The sequence below is a fragment of the Heteronotia binoei genome, chromosome 14 (assembly GCF_032191835.1).
Source record: "Heteronotia binoei isolate CCM8104 ecotype False Entrance Well chromosome 14, APGP_CSIRO_Hbin_v1, whole genome shotgun sequence".
In the NCBI taxonomy this organism is placed as follows: Eukaryota; Metazoa; Chordata; class Lepidosauria; order Squamata; family Gekkonidae; genus Heteronotia; species Heteronotia binoei.
The window spans coordinates 70,547,226-70,565,680 of NC_083236.1; the positions used below are offsets into that span (position 1 = coordinate 70,547,226).

Here is an 18,455-nt window from a genome sequence, read left to right on the forward strand (position 1 = left end):
CTCAGAGTCCCAGAGCGGTTACAGTCTCCTTTCCCTTCCTCCCCCACAACAGACATCCTATGAGGCAGGTGGGGCTGAGAGAGTTCTCCCAGAAGCTGCCCTTTCAAGGACAACTTCAGCAAGAGCTGTGGCTGACCCAAGCCCATTCTAGCAGGAGCAAGTGGAGGAGTGGGGAATCAAACCCGGTTCTCCCAGATAAGAGAGCTCTGGCTGACCCAAGGCCATCCCAGCAGCTGCAAGTGGAGGAGTGGGGAATCAAGCCCGGTTCTCCCAGATAACAGAGCTCTGGCTGACCCAAGGCCATTCTAGCAGGTGCAAGTGGAGGAGTGGGGAATCAAGCCCGGTTCTCCCAGATAAGAGAGCTCTGTCTGACCCAAGGCCATTCCAGCAGGTGCAAGTGGAGGAATGGGGAATCAAACCCGGTTCTCCCAGATAAGAGATCTCTGGCTGACCCAAGGCCATGCCAGCAGGTGCAAGTGGAGGAGTGCGGAATCAAACCCGGTTCTCCCAGATAAGAGAGCTCTGGCTGACCCAAGGCCATTCCAGCAGGTGCAAGTGGAGGAGTGGGGAATCAAACCCGGTTCTCCCAGATAAGAGAGCTCTGTCTGACCCAAGGCCATTCCAGCAGGTGCAAGTGGAGGAGTGGGGAATCAAACCCGGCTCTCCCAGATAAGAGAGCTCTGGCTGACCCAAGGCCACTCCAGCAGCTGCAAGTGGAGGAGTGGGGAATCAAACCCGGCTCTCCCAGATAAGAGAGCTCTGGCTGACCCAAGGCCATTCCAGCAGGTGCAAGTGGAGGAGTGGGGAATCAAACCCGGTTCTCCTAGATAAGAGAGCTCTGGCTGACCCAAGGCCATTCCAGCAGTTGTAAGTGGAGGAGTGGGGAATCAAACCCAGTTCTCCCAGATAAGAGAGCTCTGGCTGACCCAAGGCCATTCCAGCAGGTGCAAGTGGAGGAGTGGGGAATCAAACCCGGTTCTCCCACATAAGAGTCTGCTCAGCCACCGCACCAAACTGGCTCTTAGAGCAGCTCATGTATTCCAGCATCCTGTTTCCAGCACTGGCCAGGCAGCTGCTTCCTGGGGAGTGTACAGGGGGCCTTCTTTGAAAGCACTCCCCCACCCATCTGGGACACCCCGCCCCCCCCCCATACGTCTGGGAGGGGTATCAGGTCACTCCTGCTCAGAAAGGGCATTCCGAGGGTTCCGTGTGACTGCTCCCAAGTGGAGCAGAGAAGAAGGGGGGGGACTTTGGAGGGGCTGGAGTGGAGTCAGGGCAGTCTCTGGAGGCTGAGAGCCAGCTTGGTGCAGTGGCTAAATGCACAGACTCTCATCTGCGAAAACTGAGTTTGATTCCCCACTCCACATGCATTCCCCACTCCACATGCATCTGCTGGAGTGACCTGGGCCAGTCACAAGTTCTCTAAGAGTTGTTCTGCTCAAGAGCAGTTTCTGTCAGAGCTCTCTCAGCCCCACCTACCTCACAGGGTGTCTATTGTGGGGAGGGAAAGGGAAAAGAGATTGTAAGCCATTCTGAGACTCCTTCGGGTAGTGAAGAGTGGAGTATAAATCCAATCACCACCTCCTCCTCCTCCTCTTCTTCTTCCTCTTTCTCTCTCTTCCAGCCAGTTAGGAGCTTCTTTGCTGCCACGCATTGTGTTAGTCTTGAAGGTGCTCCTTGACTCTTGTCTGCTATTCCAGACAGAATCACCATCTTCATTTTCTTCTGGGGAATTGAGCTCTGCCGTCTGGGGCTCAGTTGTAATTCCAGGAGGACTCCAGCTACTACCTGGAAGTTGGCAACCCTACTGCAGCCCTCGCAGTTCCCCCAGAGAAGGCATTAAGCATATAACCACACTTCTGAAGAATTGTGTGTGTGCACAGGAAAGCTGGTCCCTTGAATAACACTTTGTTGGTCTTAAAAGGTGCCTGACTGGACTCCAACTTTCTTCTGCTCCTTTAGATCAACAGAGTTGCTCCCATGAACCTGTAAGAACATATGAAGAAGTTTGCTGGATCAGAGCAGTGGTCCATCCAGTCCAGTGAACAACCAGTTCCTCTGGAGGTCCAACCACAGGGCAGAGAGGCTGAGGCCTTCATCAGAAGAGCTTTGCTGGATCAGATCAGTGAGGGTCCCTCTAGTCCAGCCTCCTGTCTCACACAGTGGCCAGCCAGTTCCTCTGGAGGTCCAACCACAGGGCAGAGAGGCTGAGGCCTTCCCCTGAGAAGAACCTCAGAAGAGCCCTGCTGGATCAGACCAGTGAGGGTCCATCTAGTCCAGCCTCCTGTCTCATCCACTGGCCAGCCAGTTCCTCTGGAGGTCCAACCACAGGGCAGAGAGGCTGAGGCCTTCCCCTGAGAAGAACCTCAGAAGAGCCCTGCTGGATCAAACCAGTGAGGGTCCATCTAGTCCAGCCTCCTGTCTCACCCAGTGGCCAGCCAGTTCCTCTGGAGGTCCAACAACAGGGCAGAGAGGCTGAGGCCTTCCCCTGAGAAGAACCTCAGAAGAGCCCTGCTGGATCAGACCAGGGAGGGTCCATCTAGTCCAGCCTCCTGTCTCACCCAGTGGCCAGCCAGTTCCTCTGGAGGTCCAACCACAGGGCAGAGAGGCTGAGGCCTTCCCCTGAGAAGAACCTCAGAAGAGCCCTGCTGGATCAGACCAGTGAGGGTCCATCTAGTCCAGCCTCCTGTCTCACACAGTGGCTAGCCAATTCCTCTGGAGGTCCAACCACAGGGCAGAGAGGCTGAGGCCTTCCCCTGAGAAGAACCTCAGAAGAGCCCTGCTGGATCAGACCAGGGAGGGTCCATCTAGTCCAGCCTCCTGTCTCACACAGTGGCTAGCCAGTTCCTCTGGAGGTCCAACCACAGGGCAGAGAAGCTGAGGCCTTCCCCTGAGAAGAACCTCAGAAGAGCCCTGCTGGATCAGACCAGGGAGGGTCCATCTAGTCCAGCCTCCTGTCTCACACAGTGGCCAGCCAGTTCCTCTGGAGGGCCAACAACAGGGCAAAGAGGCCGAGGCCTTCCCCTGAGGAGAGTATCAGAAGAGCCCTGCTGGGTCAGGCCAGTGAGGGTCCATCTAGTCCAGCCTCCTGTCTCACACAGGGGCCAATTAGTGCCTCTGGAGGGCCAACCACAGGGCATGGAGGCCGAGGCCTCCTGGCTCAGGGATTCAGAGGCTGACTGCTTCTGGATGTGGAGGTTCTCTTTCATCCCCCAGGAGAGGGTTCCGCTGCTAGTTGCTTCTCACATGGCAAGAATGTGGCACAACATTCCCACCCCGGGCTGCTCCCTGCCTTCAGCTGCTGGCCCATCCTTGGGCTTTTTCAGGCAAGGGCACCCCTTTCTCACAGCCCTTCTTTCTTTTGCATCCTGTAGGTGCTTGACTGCCTGGCAGTGCTGGGCTCCACGACAAGGCAACCCTCTTGACGAACCACAGAAAGACATTCCAGACGCTCCCTGCAGTGGCTCTGCCCGGGGAATACCAAGGTCCTGTCGTGCCAATCCAGAGCCCAGGAACCCAAGAAACTGTTGGACGCTTTGTGCTCTCCGTGGTGCAGGAAGGGAACTTCTCCACCCCTCCTGTTCTTCTCCCAAGTGCCAGGGGGTGGCTGAGGCCAGAAGAGGAGGCCCCTTTCTTTACCCGCAATCTCTCTAGCTAGCCAGGGAGCCTGGGCACATATGCACCCAGGATCTGTCTGTGCCAGCTCTGAGCGTGTGTGAGTGGGCTCTGGCATCCGGCAGAGGAAGAAGAAACGACAACTCACCAACCACCTCTTGCTAATTTGCGCAGAGAAGGGGGAGGGAGGGAAGCCATTTAATTGGCTTCATTTCCCAGCTGCCTGGCAGGAACCACCGGAAGTGGGTCACGCTCCCGAGACCTGCGCTGACCACACAGACTGCCCCCCCCCCAAAGCAGATACGCTGGGAAGAGGTGACTCCCCAGACCAGAGCCGGGATCTTTGCCTGTCCCACAGGTGACCTTCGCCAGACTCCTCCATCAAGCTGAAGCCGGGTCCTTCCTGGCTGGAACCCCAAGTGGAGAGTCCCCCAGAGCAGCTGCCGCCGATCCTCCATCCCAGCCAGGATGAATGAGCTGCTGGACCCCTCGTCCCAGGCCAACCTGGGCGTGGTCTCTGCCACCTGCGTCTCCAAGGTGGAGCTGAGGGTCAGCTGCAAGCACCTCCTCGACCGGGACACGCTCAACAAGTCGGACCCCTGCGTGGTGCTCCTGATGCAGTCCCAGGGGCAGTGGATGGAGGTAGGCCGGGGGGGGGAACCTCAGGAGGGGGAGGCACCAGGCATCCACCAGCCCAGACTGCCCCGCTCTCCCGGGAGTGAGCGGCGTTCTGCAGGGGTGCGTGTCCCTTCCGCAGCCAGAGGGCCTCCCAGAAGCAATCGAAAACTGTTGCTTTCACTAGTCGGACAGGGAGCTCACTGTCGAAGGGGAGCTATATGTGTTAAGGCAGTGGTGTCAAACTCCTGTGTTATGAGGGCCGGATCAGACATCATTTCTGTGATGATTTAGACCATCATTTATGTGATCATTTAGACCTTGTCACAGGGCCATAGCCAGGATTTTAAAGGTCAGGGGCTTTTTAAAAAGTTGGGTGGGGGCCTTTCCATCCACTGTGAGGCTTGCCACTTCTCAGAAGCTTTCTGGGGTAGGGGCAAAAGCCGGAGGCACTGGAAGCGGCTAAGTCAAGGGAGCCAACCTTAACACTTTGGAGTCAAGAAGAGACTGCACCTTGCGTGCTGGCAGGGGGCTCCTTCCATCTCTCCCTGTCCCCTTTTTTGCCAGCAGCCCCATCCGTGCCCCTCTCCCCCAGCCCACAGCTTCGTCCGCCTCCCTCCTTTCCACTACTGCTTTTGCTGCTTCAGTGCACAGGGCCCTGCTCTGCTCTCCCTGCTCTGGCTGTCACTCATGACAAAAAAAATGGCTGCACCCTGGGAGTCAGGGGGCAGTGCCCCCACAAGCCCCTCTGTGGCTACAGGCCTGCCTTGCCGGGTCGGGTCGGGCTGGGCTATGTGTGTACCTATTTAAGATAGGTAGCTGAGATATAAATGTTACAAAGGAAATAGACAAACACAATTAAAGATTTAAAAAAAAACAACCCTTAAAACAAAACAGGCTTAAAACACTAGCACTCGTTGATCTTAAAGGTGCTTCCTTTATATTTCTCCCATGGAATCCAGGGAGCTGGGCAAAGGAAGCTCTGGCTCTTTCCCTCCTTCCCCAGAGGACTAGGAGGGGGAGGAGCCTCAGCCAATGGAGAAAATAGAGGCTTTGCTCTGTAGCTCCTGATTGAGCGAGCTTTGCAAAGCAAGCTGTGATGTAGAAGGAAGCAAGAGAGAGAGAGAAGAAAGCAGATGGCAGCCAGTTGCCTGGGGGCCTGATAAGAGCCCTCCAGGGGCCTGATTCGGCCCTCGGTCCGCATGTTTGACACTCCTGTGTTAAGGGATGGGAGGCAAGACCAGTTGCAGAACACGGAAGCTGGAGGCTGAGCAAGCTCCCCCCACAATCCCCCACAGTCTTCAAGGACTTGAATAGCTGCTGTCCTATAGAGGATGGTGTGGAATTGTTTTCTGTGGCCCCAGAAGGTCAGACCAGAACCAATGGGTTGAAATTAAATCAAAAGAGTTCCTGACCGTTAGAGCAGTTCCTCAGTGGAACAGGCTTCCTCCGGAGGTGGTGGGCTCTCCTTCTTGGAGGTTTTTCAACAGAGGCTGGATGGCCATCTGACAGCAATGAAGATCCTGTGAATTTGGGGTAGGTATTTGTGAGTTTCCTGCTTTGTGCAGGGGGGATGGACTAGATGGCCCTGGAGGTCCCTTCCAACTCTATGATTCTAATTGCACCATAATGAGGTACACGGTTTGTCACACCGCAGCTTATCGGTTGGCATGCATGCCATTAGTCATGGCAGAGCTTCTGCCTGCCACCCCCCCAGCTCTTCCAGGTGGGTGGCACACAGGGGTTGGGGTGGCCAGAGGGCTTCCAAGAGATGGGCAACTGGGCAGGGCAGAGGGGGAAGCCACTTTTCTGGGGCTTTCTTCAGATAAAGGGCCTCTCTGGCTGGCCCAGAATCTCCTGCTGTGTCTTGCAGCCGCTCTCTGGAGCCTCCGGCACAGACAAGCCTTTCCTGCTGCCCGAGAGCCTCAAAGCAGACAGGCTACCTGGGACCAAACCCAGCCTTTTTCTGTGCGCAGAGCAGAGCCCCTCCCAGTGAGCCAGGGCCCCTCACTATTTGGGGTGACTCATCCTGTGTGTGCTCATTAGACTCGGATTCCCAGCCAGCGGGCATGATAGTCATGGGCTGCAGCAGGTGCATGTACCTCTTGCAAAGCCTTTTAAAGAGGCTCTTTCGGATGAATCTCTCTGTGTTCCAAACCTGATCGCTTCATTTGGGGACAGAAAAGACTCCCCTGGTCCCAGTTCTAATTGGCTGGTGACTCTGGGACGAATCTTTTTAAGTGCAGCAAAGAGGCTTCTGCGCAGATTCTCTCAAGCTTGGCTCAGCCGACCATTCCGGCCTCCTCCTGCTTGGCTTTACCTTTGTGGACAGGATTGGCACCAGGTCCTCCTGAAAGAGGAAGTGTGCAGATGTTGTCCTCTTGGAAGAGGTGAGGAAGAGACAGAGATGGACAAAAAGACAGGCAGGGACTAAAGCCCACCCTCAGGGAGAGGACATTTGGCTCCCAGATATCCTTTCCTGAGTTAATTGTACTACACTTCTGCCCATCTACGTGATGCGTACCAAGGTGAAATGGTACAGAAGTCTCCAAACTGAGAGCCAGTTTGGTGTAGTGGTTAAGTGTGCAGACTCTTATCTGGGAGAACCGGGTTTGATTCCCCACTCCTCCACTCGCAGCTGCTGGAATGGCCTTGGGTCAGCCATGGCTCTCTTATCTGGGAGAACCGGGTTTGATTCCCCACTCCTCTGCTTGCACCTGCTGGAATGGCCTTGGGTCAGCCATGGCTCTCTTATCTGGGAGAACCGGGTTTGATTCCCCACTCCTCCACTTACAACTGCTGGAATGGCCTTGGGTCAGCCAGAGCTCTTGCAGAGTTGTCCTTGAAAGGGCAGCTTCTGTCAGAGCTCTCTCAGCCCGACCCACCTCACAGGGTGTCTGTTGTTGGGGGAAGGTAAAGGAGATTGTGAGCTGCTCTGAGATTCGGAGTGGAGGGCGGGATATAAATCCAATATCATCTTCTTCCCTGAAGTTTAAAAGTATTTACTGAGGCTGCAGCTGGTAACCATTAGCTGCTTCCAGAACTGCACTGTCTCATGCCAGCCAGCTCTGTGCTCACATGCAACAGCAGGGCTTTTTTGGTAGGAAAAAAGCCCATCAAGAACTCATTTGCATATTTGGCCACACCCCCTGATGTCACCATTGTTTTGCAGAAAGCTTTTGGGGTAGAAAAAGCCCAGTAGGAGCTCATTTGCATATTAGCCACACTCCCTGACACCAAACCAGCCGGAACTGCGTTCCTGCTCAAAGAAAGCAACAGACAGAAAGCTGGGCTGTTACAGCTGCTGCTTTCTAAATGGGGGAGAGCAAAATGGGACTGCCCCCTCCCAAGGTGCAAGCCTTCCCCTGCCCCATGCAGGGCCTAGCAGACAGTCCTCTACAGAAGAGGTTGGGGGTGCCTCACATGCTCAGAGACTCTCTCTTCTTAACATTTTACGTTACCTGTTAACAGTTTCTAGGTCTGGTTGTTGATGAGCATCAGGTACTGGGAACCCATTTTTGCAGTTCTAAAAAAGGCAGGCTCTGCTTTTGGTTTTGGGCACCATTCAGTTTCCCCCCCACTGAAGAAAACCTGGAGGTGCTTGTGAAGCCACCTTTCTCTGAGGCAAACCTTGGACCTCTCCAAGTCCACCCCATCTGCTCTGCAGGCAGCCTCTCTCCGGGATCTCTCATGTCTCCTCCTCCTATCTGATCCTTTCTGAAGCAGAAGAAGCTGTGGGTTGAACCCGGGATTTCCTGCACGCAAAGTCGGTGCTCTATCACTGAGCCACTCTCCCTTCTGAACCCACCTACCCTCCTCCCACCATGGAGGCCCTGCCCCATATTCAGAGGTAAGGTGGGCAGTGGTACAAGGCAATAACTTCTCAGCAGTGGCACCTTAGCTAGGAACGCCCCCCCCCTCCAAATTCACCAGTTGCCCAGCCTGGTGGGCTTTTGATTCATTCAGGCCTCCTCAGGTTGTTTTGCTCTTCCGTCGTGCTGCTTGATGTCTTCTCCACCCTCTTCCCTCCCGCCTCCTGCATGTGCCTTGCACAGTAATGCGGAGATAGTTATTCACTACTCTTTTTCTCTGTTTCTGCTCGCTGTGTTTATGACGTTTAATGGTGCTGTGTTTCTTTGTTAGCTGCCCTGGAAGCCTTTGGCTGAGAGGCAGGATAAAAATCTTTGAAATAAAGCAAGAAGGCTGATGAACTAGCTGGTCCTGGAGAAAAACCCTCCCTCCACCACCACCCCACCCCGGGCCACAGCCTTCTCTTCCGCTTGCAGGCAAGGGGCCAAAGCCAGAGAGGAGAGGTTGCAAGTCCCCAGATATTTCTTGAATTGAACCCGGCAGCCCTACCTTCACTCCTCCCCCCCCCCGCCCCCCATGGTGGGACTTCTTGCCTGCTGCAGCTGAGTTCCCACCAGGTAGAGAAAGGAGAGCCAGAGCTTCCTCTGAGTCCAGCCTAGGTGTTTCCCCCTCCCACCACCCGGATCCTTGAAGGAGAAACTGCTGCAAAGGTCAGTTGTTGTGGGGCAGGGAAGGGAAGGTGTGTTTTTCTCTTTAAGAGATGGCTGAGTGTGGTGCTCCTACAACCACCTTCTTCTGCAGCACGAGGGGCTAGGCAACCCCCACAGAGATGGAACAGTCCCCCCCCCCACCCAAAGGAGTTTGGAGGCACCCAATGAAGTTGGTGGGCAAGAGACTAAAGACAGGCAAAGCACATTTCCATGCAATATACAATCCCCTCATGGAACTTGCTTGCCACTGGATGGAGGGACGGTTGCTAGCTTAGATGGCTAGAAAATGGGATGAGTTGAATTTTAGGAAGGAAGCTTCCATCAGCGGCTATTAGCTACAATGGCTAAATGGATCCTCCATGTTCAGGGGTAGTCTACCTCTGCATGCGTGTCGGTTCAGGAGCAAGAGGAGGCTTTGGCCCCAGGTTCCTGCTTGCAGGCCTTCCAAGGACAACTGCCCTGGGACTAGATGAGCCTTTGGTTCAATCCAGATGGCCACCCTCTTCTCCTGGTCTTCGTTTGGCCTTCAAGCTCTCTCCATCCCTGCCCCTCCTCAGTGGGTGCCCTCTCCCCTTGCTGGGGCTGCCGCCAGCCATTCCCTGCTGCCTGGAACCCTCCTCTTTTGTGCCTGCAAAGGGGTGGTGTGTGTGGGGGGGAGCATCTGGCTTCCTTGGCTGCCGTCTCCCTCGCTGGAGGCTGTCCTGGCTTCCAGCAGGCACGCGGCTCTTTTGTGACGCCTTCAGGGTTAATTGCCTTTCGCTTCAGAGGCTTGTTAGATGTTAGCATGGAAGATTTTCCGTGTGAATCCCTGAGCCGGCGGCAAGAATAGCAAGCCCAGGCAGGTGGGCAGGGAGAGAGAAGCGCACAATGGCTGCTTTGAACCTTCCAAGCCCTCTTCTCCGTACAAGAGCCTCTTGGCCGGGGGCTCACATTTGGGCTACCTGCTTGGGAGGATGAGGGGTGGGTGGAGCAGAGATAAAGGCCGGCCAACCTTCCGGCTGGGTCAGTATCTACCCGGCATCCCACAGTTCGTGCCCGCTTGCAGGGCCGAGGCCTTTCCGGAAGCCGCTCAAGAGCTCAAACCAAGCTTGGTTCCTTGTGCCACCAAAACCCTGAGAGGGTGGCCAAGGTCAGTCACCCTCCCTTTCAGCCTCTTGGCAATGCAGCCACATGCTCCAAGTGTTGATGCTCGGCCTCTGTGCCCGGTCAGCTAGCAGAATGCCGTGCCCAGCCTCAGATGCCTTCCTTGGTGCTCTGGTGGAAGCTGCAGACCCGGAGAGGGAGGAGAGGAGGGTTGCCAATCCCAGGTGGAGGCAGGGGATCCCCTGGTTTGGAGGCCCTCCCTTCGCTTCAGGGTCATCAGAAAGCGGGGGGAGGGAAATGCCTGCTGGGCACTCCATTATTCCCTATGGGGATTGATTCCCATAGGGTACAATGGAGAACTGATCTATGAGTATCTGGGGCTCCAGTGGGATGTTTTTTTGAGGTAGAGACACCGCATTTGCAGCATAGCATCCAGTGCCTCTCCTCAAAACACCCTCCAAGTTTCAAAAAGATTGGACCGAGGGTCCATATCTATGAGCTCCAAAAGAAGGTGCCCCTATCCTTCATTATTTCCAGTGGAGGGAAGGCATTTAAAAGGTGTGCGGTCCCTTTAAATGTAATGGCCAGAACTCCCTTTGGAGTTCAGTTATGCTTTTCACAACCTTGTTCCTGACTCCACCCCCAAAGTCTCCTGGCTCCACCCCTCTCCTGGCTCCACCCCCAAAGGAGGTTTTGAATTGGACTTTGCAACCCTAGCGGAGAGACATTCAGTGTTCTGCTTGGACAGAAGTCGTGAGGGTTTTCCTTAAAGGAAAGCTACTGCCCCAATCCTGCCTTAGCCCTCCAGTTGCTATAAAGTGATCATGACATGGGCTGCTGGCAAGCGTATAGAATGCGTGCCTCTGTCTAGGGCTGCATTAAAAATGCAGTTTATTGTCATTCAGGGTCCTGGTGAAGCTGCAGCACCTGAAACTCCCTTGGATTGTCTAATACAGAGTTCAACGCAATGCAGAGGCGAGGTGGTCCTGATCACCAGCTCTTTCTGAGGCAAAGCCTGGCCGAGGGCTGCACTAAAAGACTGAGGAACTGGGCCAAAGAGGCCAACTACTGGTATATGCAACTCAGGGTTCCTGCGCAAGCACGTGATTGGGTCATTCAAACCAGCAGGGGGCTCGTGATTGGTGCAGGGCAACAGGGGTTTGGATCCTCCTGCCCCTTGTTCCCGAGTCCCCAAGCTCCGTTCATGAGCCTGGCAGGAACACCCAATTCAGTCTTCACTTGAGTCTGCATACACAACGGGCTTGTTGACTGGCCCACTGCATTTTAGATATGGAAGTGGTGTGTGTGTGTGTGGGGGGGGAATTAGGGGAATTTCAGCTCAGCTGTTTTGCTGGCTCCAAAGGTGATCTTTTTGTCTTGCCCAGTGAAGAAGCCCATTCTGCTGAGAGCTCGCACTGCAGACAGCTTTTTGAACTAGAACAAATTGTCTCTGGTGGGGGGGGGGGTGTTGAGCCCATTTTCTATGAGGGAGTCGCAAAAAGATGAAGGCTGGCATCCATTTTCAGCGGGGGGGCTGGACTCGATGGCCTAGAAGGCCTCCAGTGCTATATGACCTTCCCAGTTTGTATAACCCACTCCACTCACACCCAGCCAATCTGCCCCCACCCCCGCTGGCCAACTCCGCGTCATCTGAATAATTTCCCATCTGCAAATGTCTCTGCAAGCAGCCCCATGCCCCCAGGCTGAGCCAGTGACAAGGTATGTGTGTGAATGGCAGACCACTACAAGAACAGGAGTTATGTTGCATCTCAATGGGGAAATGTTTCAGCAGTCAAAGGTGCTTAAATTGAAGTAACTTCCTCTTCTCTCTCTCTTGCAGTGTTCTTCATACACACACACACAGATTAATTAAAAATTATAAAGACGCTTTAACCTTTCTCTCTCTCTCTCTCTCTCTCTCTCTCTCTCTCTCTCTCTCTCTCTCTCTCTCTCTCGGCTTGGCTTCGCGAACGAAGATTTAAGACCTTAAGAGTGTGTCAAATACCATTTCAAATGAAGGTTATCAAAGCTTTGCTTCTTATGCACCATTATTACATTCCTGGAGATCTTATCCCAAAGCCAATCCCATTCTTGTTGCAGTCCAGCACTCTGTGCAACACTCTGTGGCATCAGGAGGTCCACCAGTGAGGCCAGGACACCAGAAGCCCTCCCACTGTGCCCCCCCCCCCCGAGCATCAAGAATACAGAGCATCACTGCCTAGGGTTGCCAAGTCCAATTCAAGAAATATCTGGGGACTTTGGGGGGTGGAGCCAGGAGACTTCGGGGATGGAGCCAGGAGAAATTAGGGGTGGAGCCACGAGCAAGGCTGTGACAAGCATAATTGAACTCCCAAGGAAGTTCTGGCCATCACATTTAAAGGGACGGCACACCTTTTCAATTCCTTCCTTCCATAGGAAATAATGAAGAATAGGGGCACCTTCTTTTGGGGCACATAGAATTGGACCCCCTGGTCCAATCTTTTTGAAACTTGGTGGGGATTTTGGGGAGAGGCACTAGATGCTATACTGAAAATTTGGTCCCTCTACCCCCCAAAACAGCCTCCCCAGAGCCCCAGATACCCGTGGATCAATTCTCCATGATTTTCTATGGGAATAAATCTCTATAGGGAATAACAGAGTTCCCAGCAGTCCTTTCCCTCCCCTCCCCTCGCTTTCTGATAACCCTGAAGCGGGGGAAGGGCCTCGAAACCAGGGGATCCCCTGCCCCCACCTGGGGATTGGCAACCCTAAATCTCCTTGATCCCGCTCCTGTTACCTTTTCGGCTTCCTCCAGCCCTGTCTCTTCCCTGAGAAGCATGCGCGTTGCAAAAGAAGTGGCAGGGAGAAATGAGGGGGCGTCGACAAAATTGTGGCTTCACAGCCGGCTAGATTGAGAGGGCTGTGGGTTAATTCCATAGTCAGTCACCTGGTCGTCAGTTGAGCAGACAGCTGCTCGCGCATGCGCGCTCGTCCCATTCTGTGGCTCACTTTTCCCCCTGCCTCCACCCTCCCCTTCTCTCATTTTACCTCAGAGGCAGAGCGGGCGACGCCACTGTGCTGCCGCCTCTTGTCCACTTCACACCATAGCTGCTCTGCCGAGATGGGCTTGGAGAAGGACTCGAACTTGCCACACTCAACCTCCATACATGCGGCCGCCCCGCTGTCCAAATGCCCCAAGAGCGAGTGGCACCAAAATTGGTGCCGTTTCCACCCCCACCCCCCCGCTTCCGAGTTTTTGGAGAGCAAGGGAGGAGGCTGCAAATTCGAGGATCCCCCGCCAGGGCGGGAGGGTTGGGAAGCCTATCACTGCCCCAGACATAAGAACATACAAGAAGCCATGTTGGATCAGGCCAATGGCCCATCCAGCCCAACACTCTGGGTCACACAGTGGCTAAAAAACCCAGGTGGCATCACGAGGTCCATCAGTGGGGCCAGGACACTAGAACCCCCCCACTGTTGCCCTCTCAAACACCAAGAATACAGAGCATTGCTTGCCTCAGGGTTAGAGTTCCATCTATTTCTTGTGGCTAATAGCCACTTACGGACCTCTGCTCCATATGTTTCTCCAATCCCCTCTTGAAGCTGTCTATGCTTGCAGCCGCCACCATCTCCTGTGACAGTGAATTCCACGTGTTAATCACCCTTTGGGTGAAGAAGGACTTCCTTTTATCCCTTCTAACTCCACCGCTCAGCAACTTCATGGAATGTCCACGTGTTCTCATATTGTGAGAAAGGGAGAAAAGTACTTCTTTCTCTACTTTCTCTATCCCATGCATAATCTTGTAAACCTCTGTCATGTCACCCCTCAGTCATCGTTTCTCCAAGCTAAAGAGGCCTAATCCCTTTAACCTTTCTTCATAAGGAAAATATTCCATCCCCTTAATCATTTTAGTTGCCTTTTTCTGTACATTTTCCAATGCTATAATGTCTTTTTTTGAGGTACAGTGACCAGACTAGTACACAGTACTTCAAATGAGGCCACACCATCGATTTGTACAGGGGCATTATGATACTCGCTGATTTGTTTTCAATCTCCTTCCTAATAATCCCCAGCATAGTGTTGGCCTTTTTTAATTGAAGCTGGACACTGAGTCGACATCTTCAGTGTGTTATTTGTCACTCACAACTCCAAGATTTCTTTCCTGGTTTCTGCCAGTTTGGATCCAATCAACATATTTTTATAGTTAGGATTTTTGGCTCCAATGTTCATTACTTCACACTTGACCACATTGAACCTCATTTGCCATGCTGATGTCCACTTGCCCAGCCTCAACAGATCCCTTTGGAGCGCCTCACAATCCTCGTTGGTTCTCACCACCCTGAACAATTTAATATCATCTGCAAACTTAGCCACCTACTCCCAACTCCAAATCATTAATGAACAAGTTAAAAAGCATCAGTCCCAGTACTGAGCCCTCTTGTACCCCACTGCTTACCACTTTCCATTTTGAAAACTGCCCATTTATACTCACTCTCTGTTCCCATTAATTAATCAGTGTGCGATCCACAAGAGGACTCATCCTCTTATCTCACGACTGCTGATTCTACTTAGGAGCCTTTGATGAGGAACTTGATGAAAAGCTTTCTGGGAGTCTAGGTATACAACATCTATGGGAGTACTGTTGTCCACATAGAGAGCCAGTTTGGTGTAGTGGTTAAGTGTGTGGACTCTTATCTGGAAGAACTGAGTTTGATTCCCCACTCTTCCACTTACAGCTGCTGGAATGGCCTTGGGTTAGCCATAGGTATTGTAGGAGTTGTCCTTGAAAGGGTGGCTTCTGGGAAAGCCCTCTCAGCCCCACCCACCTCACAGGGTGTCTGTTGTGGGGGGAGATATATACGAGATTGTAAGCCACTCTGATTCAGAGAAAAGGGTGGGGTATAAATCTGCACTCTTCTTCTTGTTCACCACCTCAAAGAGCACTAACAGGTTAGTGAGACAAGATCTTCCCTTCCAGAATCCATGCTGATTCTTCCTCAATTTGTTAGTTTTTAATTTGTCCATCAGTCATAGGAAGTCCTCTCTCATCAACTCAGTTCAACTCAGGTCTTTGGACACCCTTCCTAAAATTGACAATTCTGGAGTGGGCAAGCACCTCCCCTCTTCCACAGTGAAGACCAAGGCAAAAAATGTATTCAACTTCTCTGCCATTTCCCTGTCATCCTTTAGCAATCCTTTCATGCCTTGGTCATCCAGGGGCCCCACTGCCTCCCTGCCAGGTTTTCTGCTTCTAATGTATTTGAAGAATTTTTATTGTTGGTCTTGATGTTTTTTGCAATATGTTCCTCACAGTCCTTTTTTGCCCGTCTGATCACCAACTTGCATTATATTTGCCAAAGCCTGTGCTCCCTTTTATTTGCCTTACTCAGACTAGCCTTCTACCATTAAAGGAATCCTTCTTATTTTTTACTGCTTCCATTATTTTGTTTGCTAACCATGGAGGCTTTTTTCCATGCCTATTCATACCTTTCCTAACCTGCAGTATACATTTTATCTGAGCTTCCAGTATTGCAGTTTTAAATAGTCTCCAAGCTTCTCAAAGGGATTTGGCCATCCTTATCTTTCCTTTCAGCTTCAGTTACCCCCTCTAAATGTGGTTGTGTTGGTCTTTTTTTGGATAACTCCCTATTTACATAAATGCTAAACTTAATAGCATTATGGTCACTGTTCCCAACTTGTGCTATCATGTTTACATCTCTCACCAGGTCTTGAGCATTACTTAGGACCAAGTCCAGGATCACCTCCTCCATGGTAGGTTCTGGGACCATCTGCTCCATAGTGCAGTCATTGAGAGTATCTAGAAACCCAGCCTTCTGCTGTTTTAAAATCATCCTCTAATAGGGCTGCCAAGTTCCTGGGCCGGGCAGGAGTTCTCCTGCCCTGGAGGTTCCCAACCCACCAGCCCACATTGGGTCGGGGGGGGGATCCTCCCCAAGGTCCACAAGTATAGCCACCTCCACAAGTATAGCCACCTTCAAGAAGGGTTTAGATAAAAATATGGAGCACAGGTCCATCAGTGGCTATTAGCCACAGTGTATGTGTGTATATAAATTTTTTTGCCACTGTGTGACACAGAGTGTTGGACTTGATGGGCCGTTGGCCTGATCCAACATGGCTTCTCTTATGTTCTTATGTTCTTAAGGTCACCAGAGTGATGACATCACTTGGAAGTGATGTCATCGCACCTGGTGAAGTCGTGCACCGGCCCTCTAGGAGTGCATGGGAAACCTCTATGGTTTTCCTGGACGCTCTAGCAATTTGGGAGGAAAACTCTATGGTACCATAGAAAACTCTATGGGAGGAATTTGGGAGGAAAACTCTATGGTACCATTGCACAAAGTATGCATGAAAACAGTCCCCCGTCCTCTAACCTTTGATCAGGAGGGTGATAACAAACTCCCAGAGTTAAGCTTGCTTTCGGACCCACTATTTCCACCCCTAACATTTCTGTAAGTAAATCAATTTTTCTTACATTCTCAATCCCACTAGACTGTATACCCTCTCTGACATACAGAGTGACTCCACCTCCAAACCTTCCCTCACTATCCTTCTGCCATAATTTATATCCAGGAATCACTGTATCCCACTGATTTTCTTCATCCCACCAAGTTTCTGAAATGCCCACAATGCCCACATATGTTTCTCTCTAACACCAAACATTCCAGCTCCCCATTTTGCCTTGGACACTTCTAGTATTTGCATATAAACATCTATAATTCCCCGGACACCTTAGGCCTGCATCCCTTCTCCTGTGGCCTCTAGACCTTGTCAGGCAGTCAATATTGTTTGTCACCCTCTCAGTCACCAACTAAAGAAGGGGGCCCTTCTGAGGAACACCCCCCTTTCTCCAGCAAGGTGCCCTGTTTCCCCATGACCCTCATCCTCTCTGAGAGCAGAGGGGCTGCCATTCTCAGAGTGGGACAAATCTAGCAAGTCCCCAAGAATCTTCTCCATGTGCCCACCTGGCTGCCTCTTCTTCTCCAGGTCCATCACTTGGGCCTCAAGGGTGTGAACTCCTTCCTTGAGAACCAAGAGCTCCTTGCAGGGAGCACCCCCCCCCCCCACACACACACATGTGACTTCTCTCCACTAGGTGGTCCCTAGCCCCTCTGCTGGCATTCCACCTTCAGAATGGCTTTCTTCAATCCTCCTTCCCTATAGGAGACTGGCACCTTGGTGAGGCTGAGCGGAAGGGCAGGAGGCAACTGTGGGTTGCCAGTATTCCTATAGGGTTGCCAGTCCCCAGTTCGGGGCAAGGGATCTCTCAGTTTGGAGGCCCTCCCCCTGCTTCACCGTCATCAGAAAGCATGGGGGTAGAAAGAAATGTCTGCTGGGCACTCCATTATTCCCTATGGAGACCGATTCCCTAGGGTATAATGGAGAATTGATCTGCTGTTATCTGGGGATCGGTGGGGGGGCTGTTTTTTGAGGTAGAGGCACCGGATTTGCAGCATACCATCTGGTGGCTCTCCTCAAAAGACCCTCGAAGTTTCAAAAAGTTTGGACCAGGAGATCCAACTCTATGAGCTCCCAAAGGAGGTGCCCCTATCCTTCATTATTTCCAATGGAGGGAAGACATTTAAAAGATGTGCAGTCTCTGTAAATGTGATGGCCAGAACTCCCTTTGGAGTTCAATTCTGCTTGTCACAACCTTGCTCCTGGCTCCACTCCCAAAGTCTCCTGGCTCCACCCCCAAACTCCCCAGATATTTCTTCGAATTGGACCTGGCAGCCCCCCCCCCCCCCTTTATGTAGCTCTGTTTGACAACATTCAGACCCCAGGGCTGCTTCAATCCAGCTGTGGTCCAGGCAGGGAGAGGAAAAGGAGGCCAACTTTGAGCAGCAGCAGCAGTAGATTGTGTGGATTGGGGCCCTGGTTCTCGCTGGTGGGGGGGGGGGGGGAGGAAAGGAGAGAGGCTGGCCAGATGCCAGAGGAAATGGGCTGCCAATCCTGGGAGCAAGAGGGCCAAGCTGGAGTGTGTTGCTGGGCGATAGCATTCTTCCCGCTAATTCCTTCTGCCCTTGCAATTTGCCATGATGAATGAGGGTTATTAAAGCTGGGGGTGGGGGGGGAGCCTGAAGGCAGGAAAAACACACACACACACAGCGAGAGAGAGATCCAAGTGGGCAGCCGTGTTGGTCTGAAGTACTAGAACAAAATAGGAGTCAATTGTACCTTTAAGACCAACTTAGTTTTATTCAGAACGCAAGCTTTCGTGTGCTCTAAGCACACTTCATCAGAAGAGGAATCCGTACACTGAGCAGAGCCACGCATAGCTGGCAGGCAAAGGCTCAGAATGTAAAAATGGTACAGATTTAAGATCCAATGACAGAATAGTAAAAATTATCTGGCAGGCAGTGGTTTAGAATGCAATGAATGTAGATGTAATTAATGAGACATTCATTTACAAACATTCTCACATTTTGACGTTACTGTTTTATTGCTTTCACATGCTCAGATCGCTCAGATCAAAGGTTTGCTCAGTTTGTTCATTTTTACTATTCTGTCATTGGATCTTAAATTTGTACCATTTTGCATTCTAAACCACTGCCTACCAGCTATGTGTGGCTCTTCTCATTGGACCGGATTCCTCATCTGATGAAGTGTGTTTAGAGCACACG

The 18,455-nt window shown here is 52.3% G+C and overlaps 1 protein-coding gene across 1 annotated transcript in view; it reads left to right on the top strand.

Annotated features, from left to right (window-relative positions):
* Positions 1 to 4,050: 4,050 nt before the first annotated feature.
* CPNE7 (copine 7) overlaps positions 4,051 to 18,455 on the top strand; it is a 53,651-nt gene continuing 39,246 nt past the window's right edge. The window contains exon 1 of the mRNA XM_060253571.1: positions 4,051 to 4,257. Coding sequence (XP_060109554.1) covers positions 4,084 to 4,257 — 174 coding nt within the window. The 5' untranslated portion in view covers positions 4,051 to 4,083. The remainder of the gene's footprint in view (positions 4,258 to 18,455) is intronic.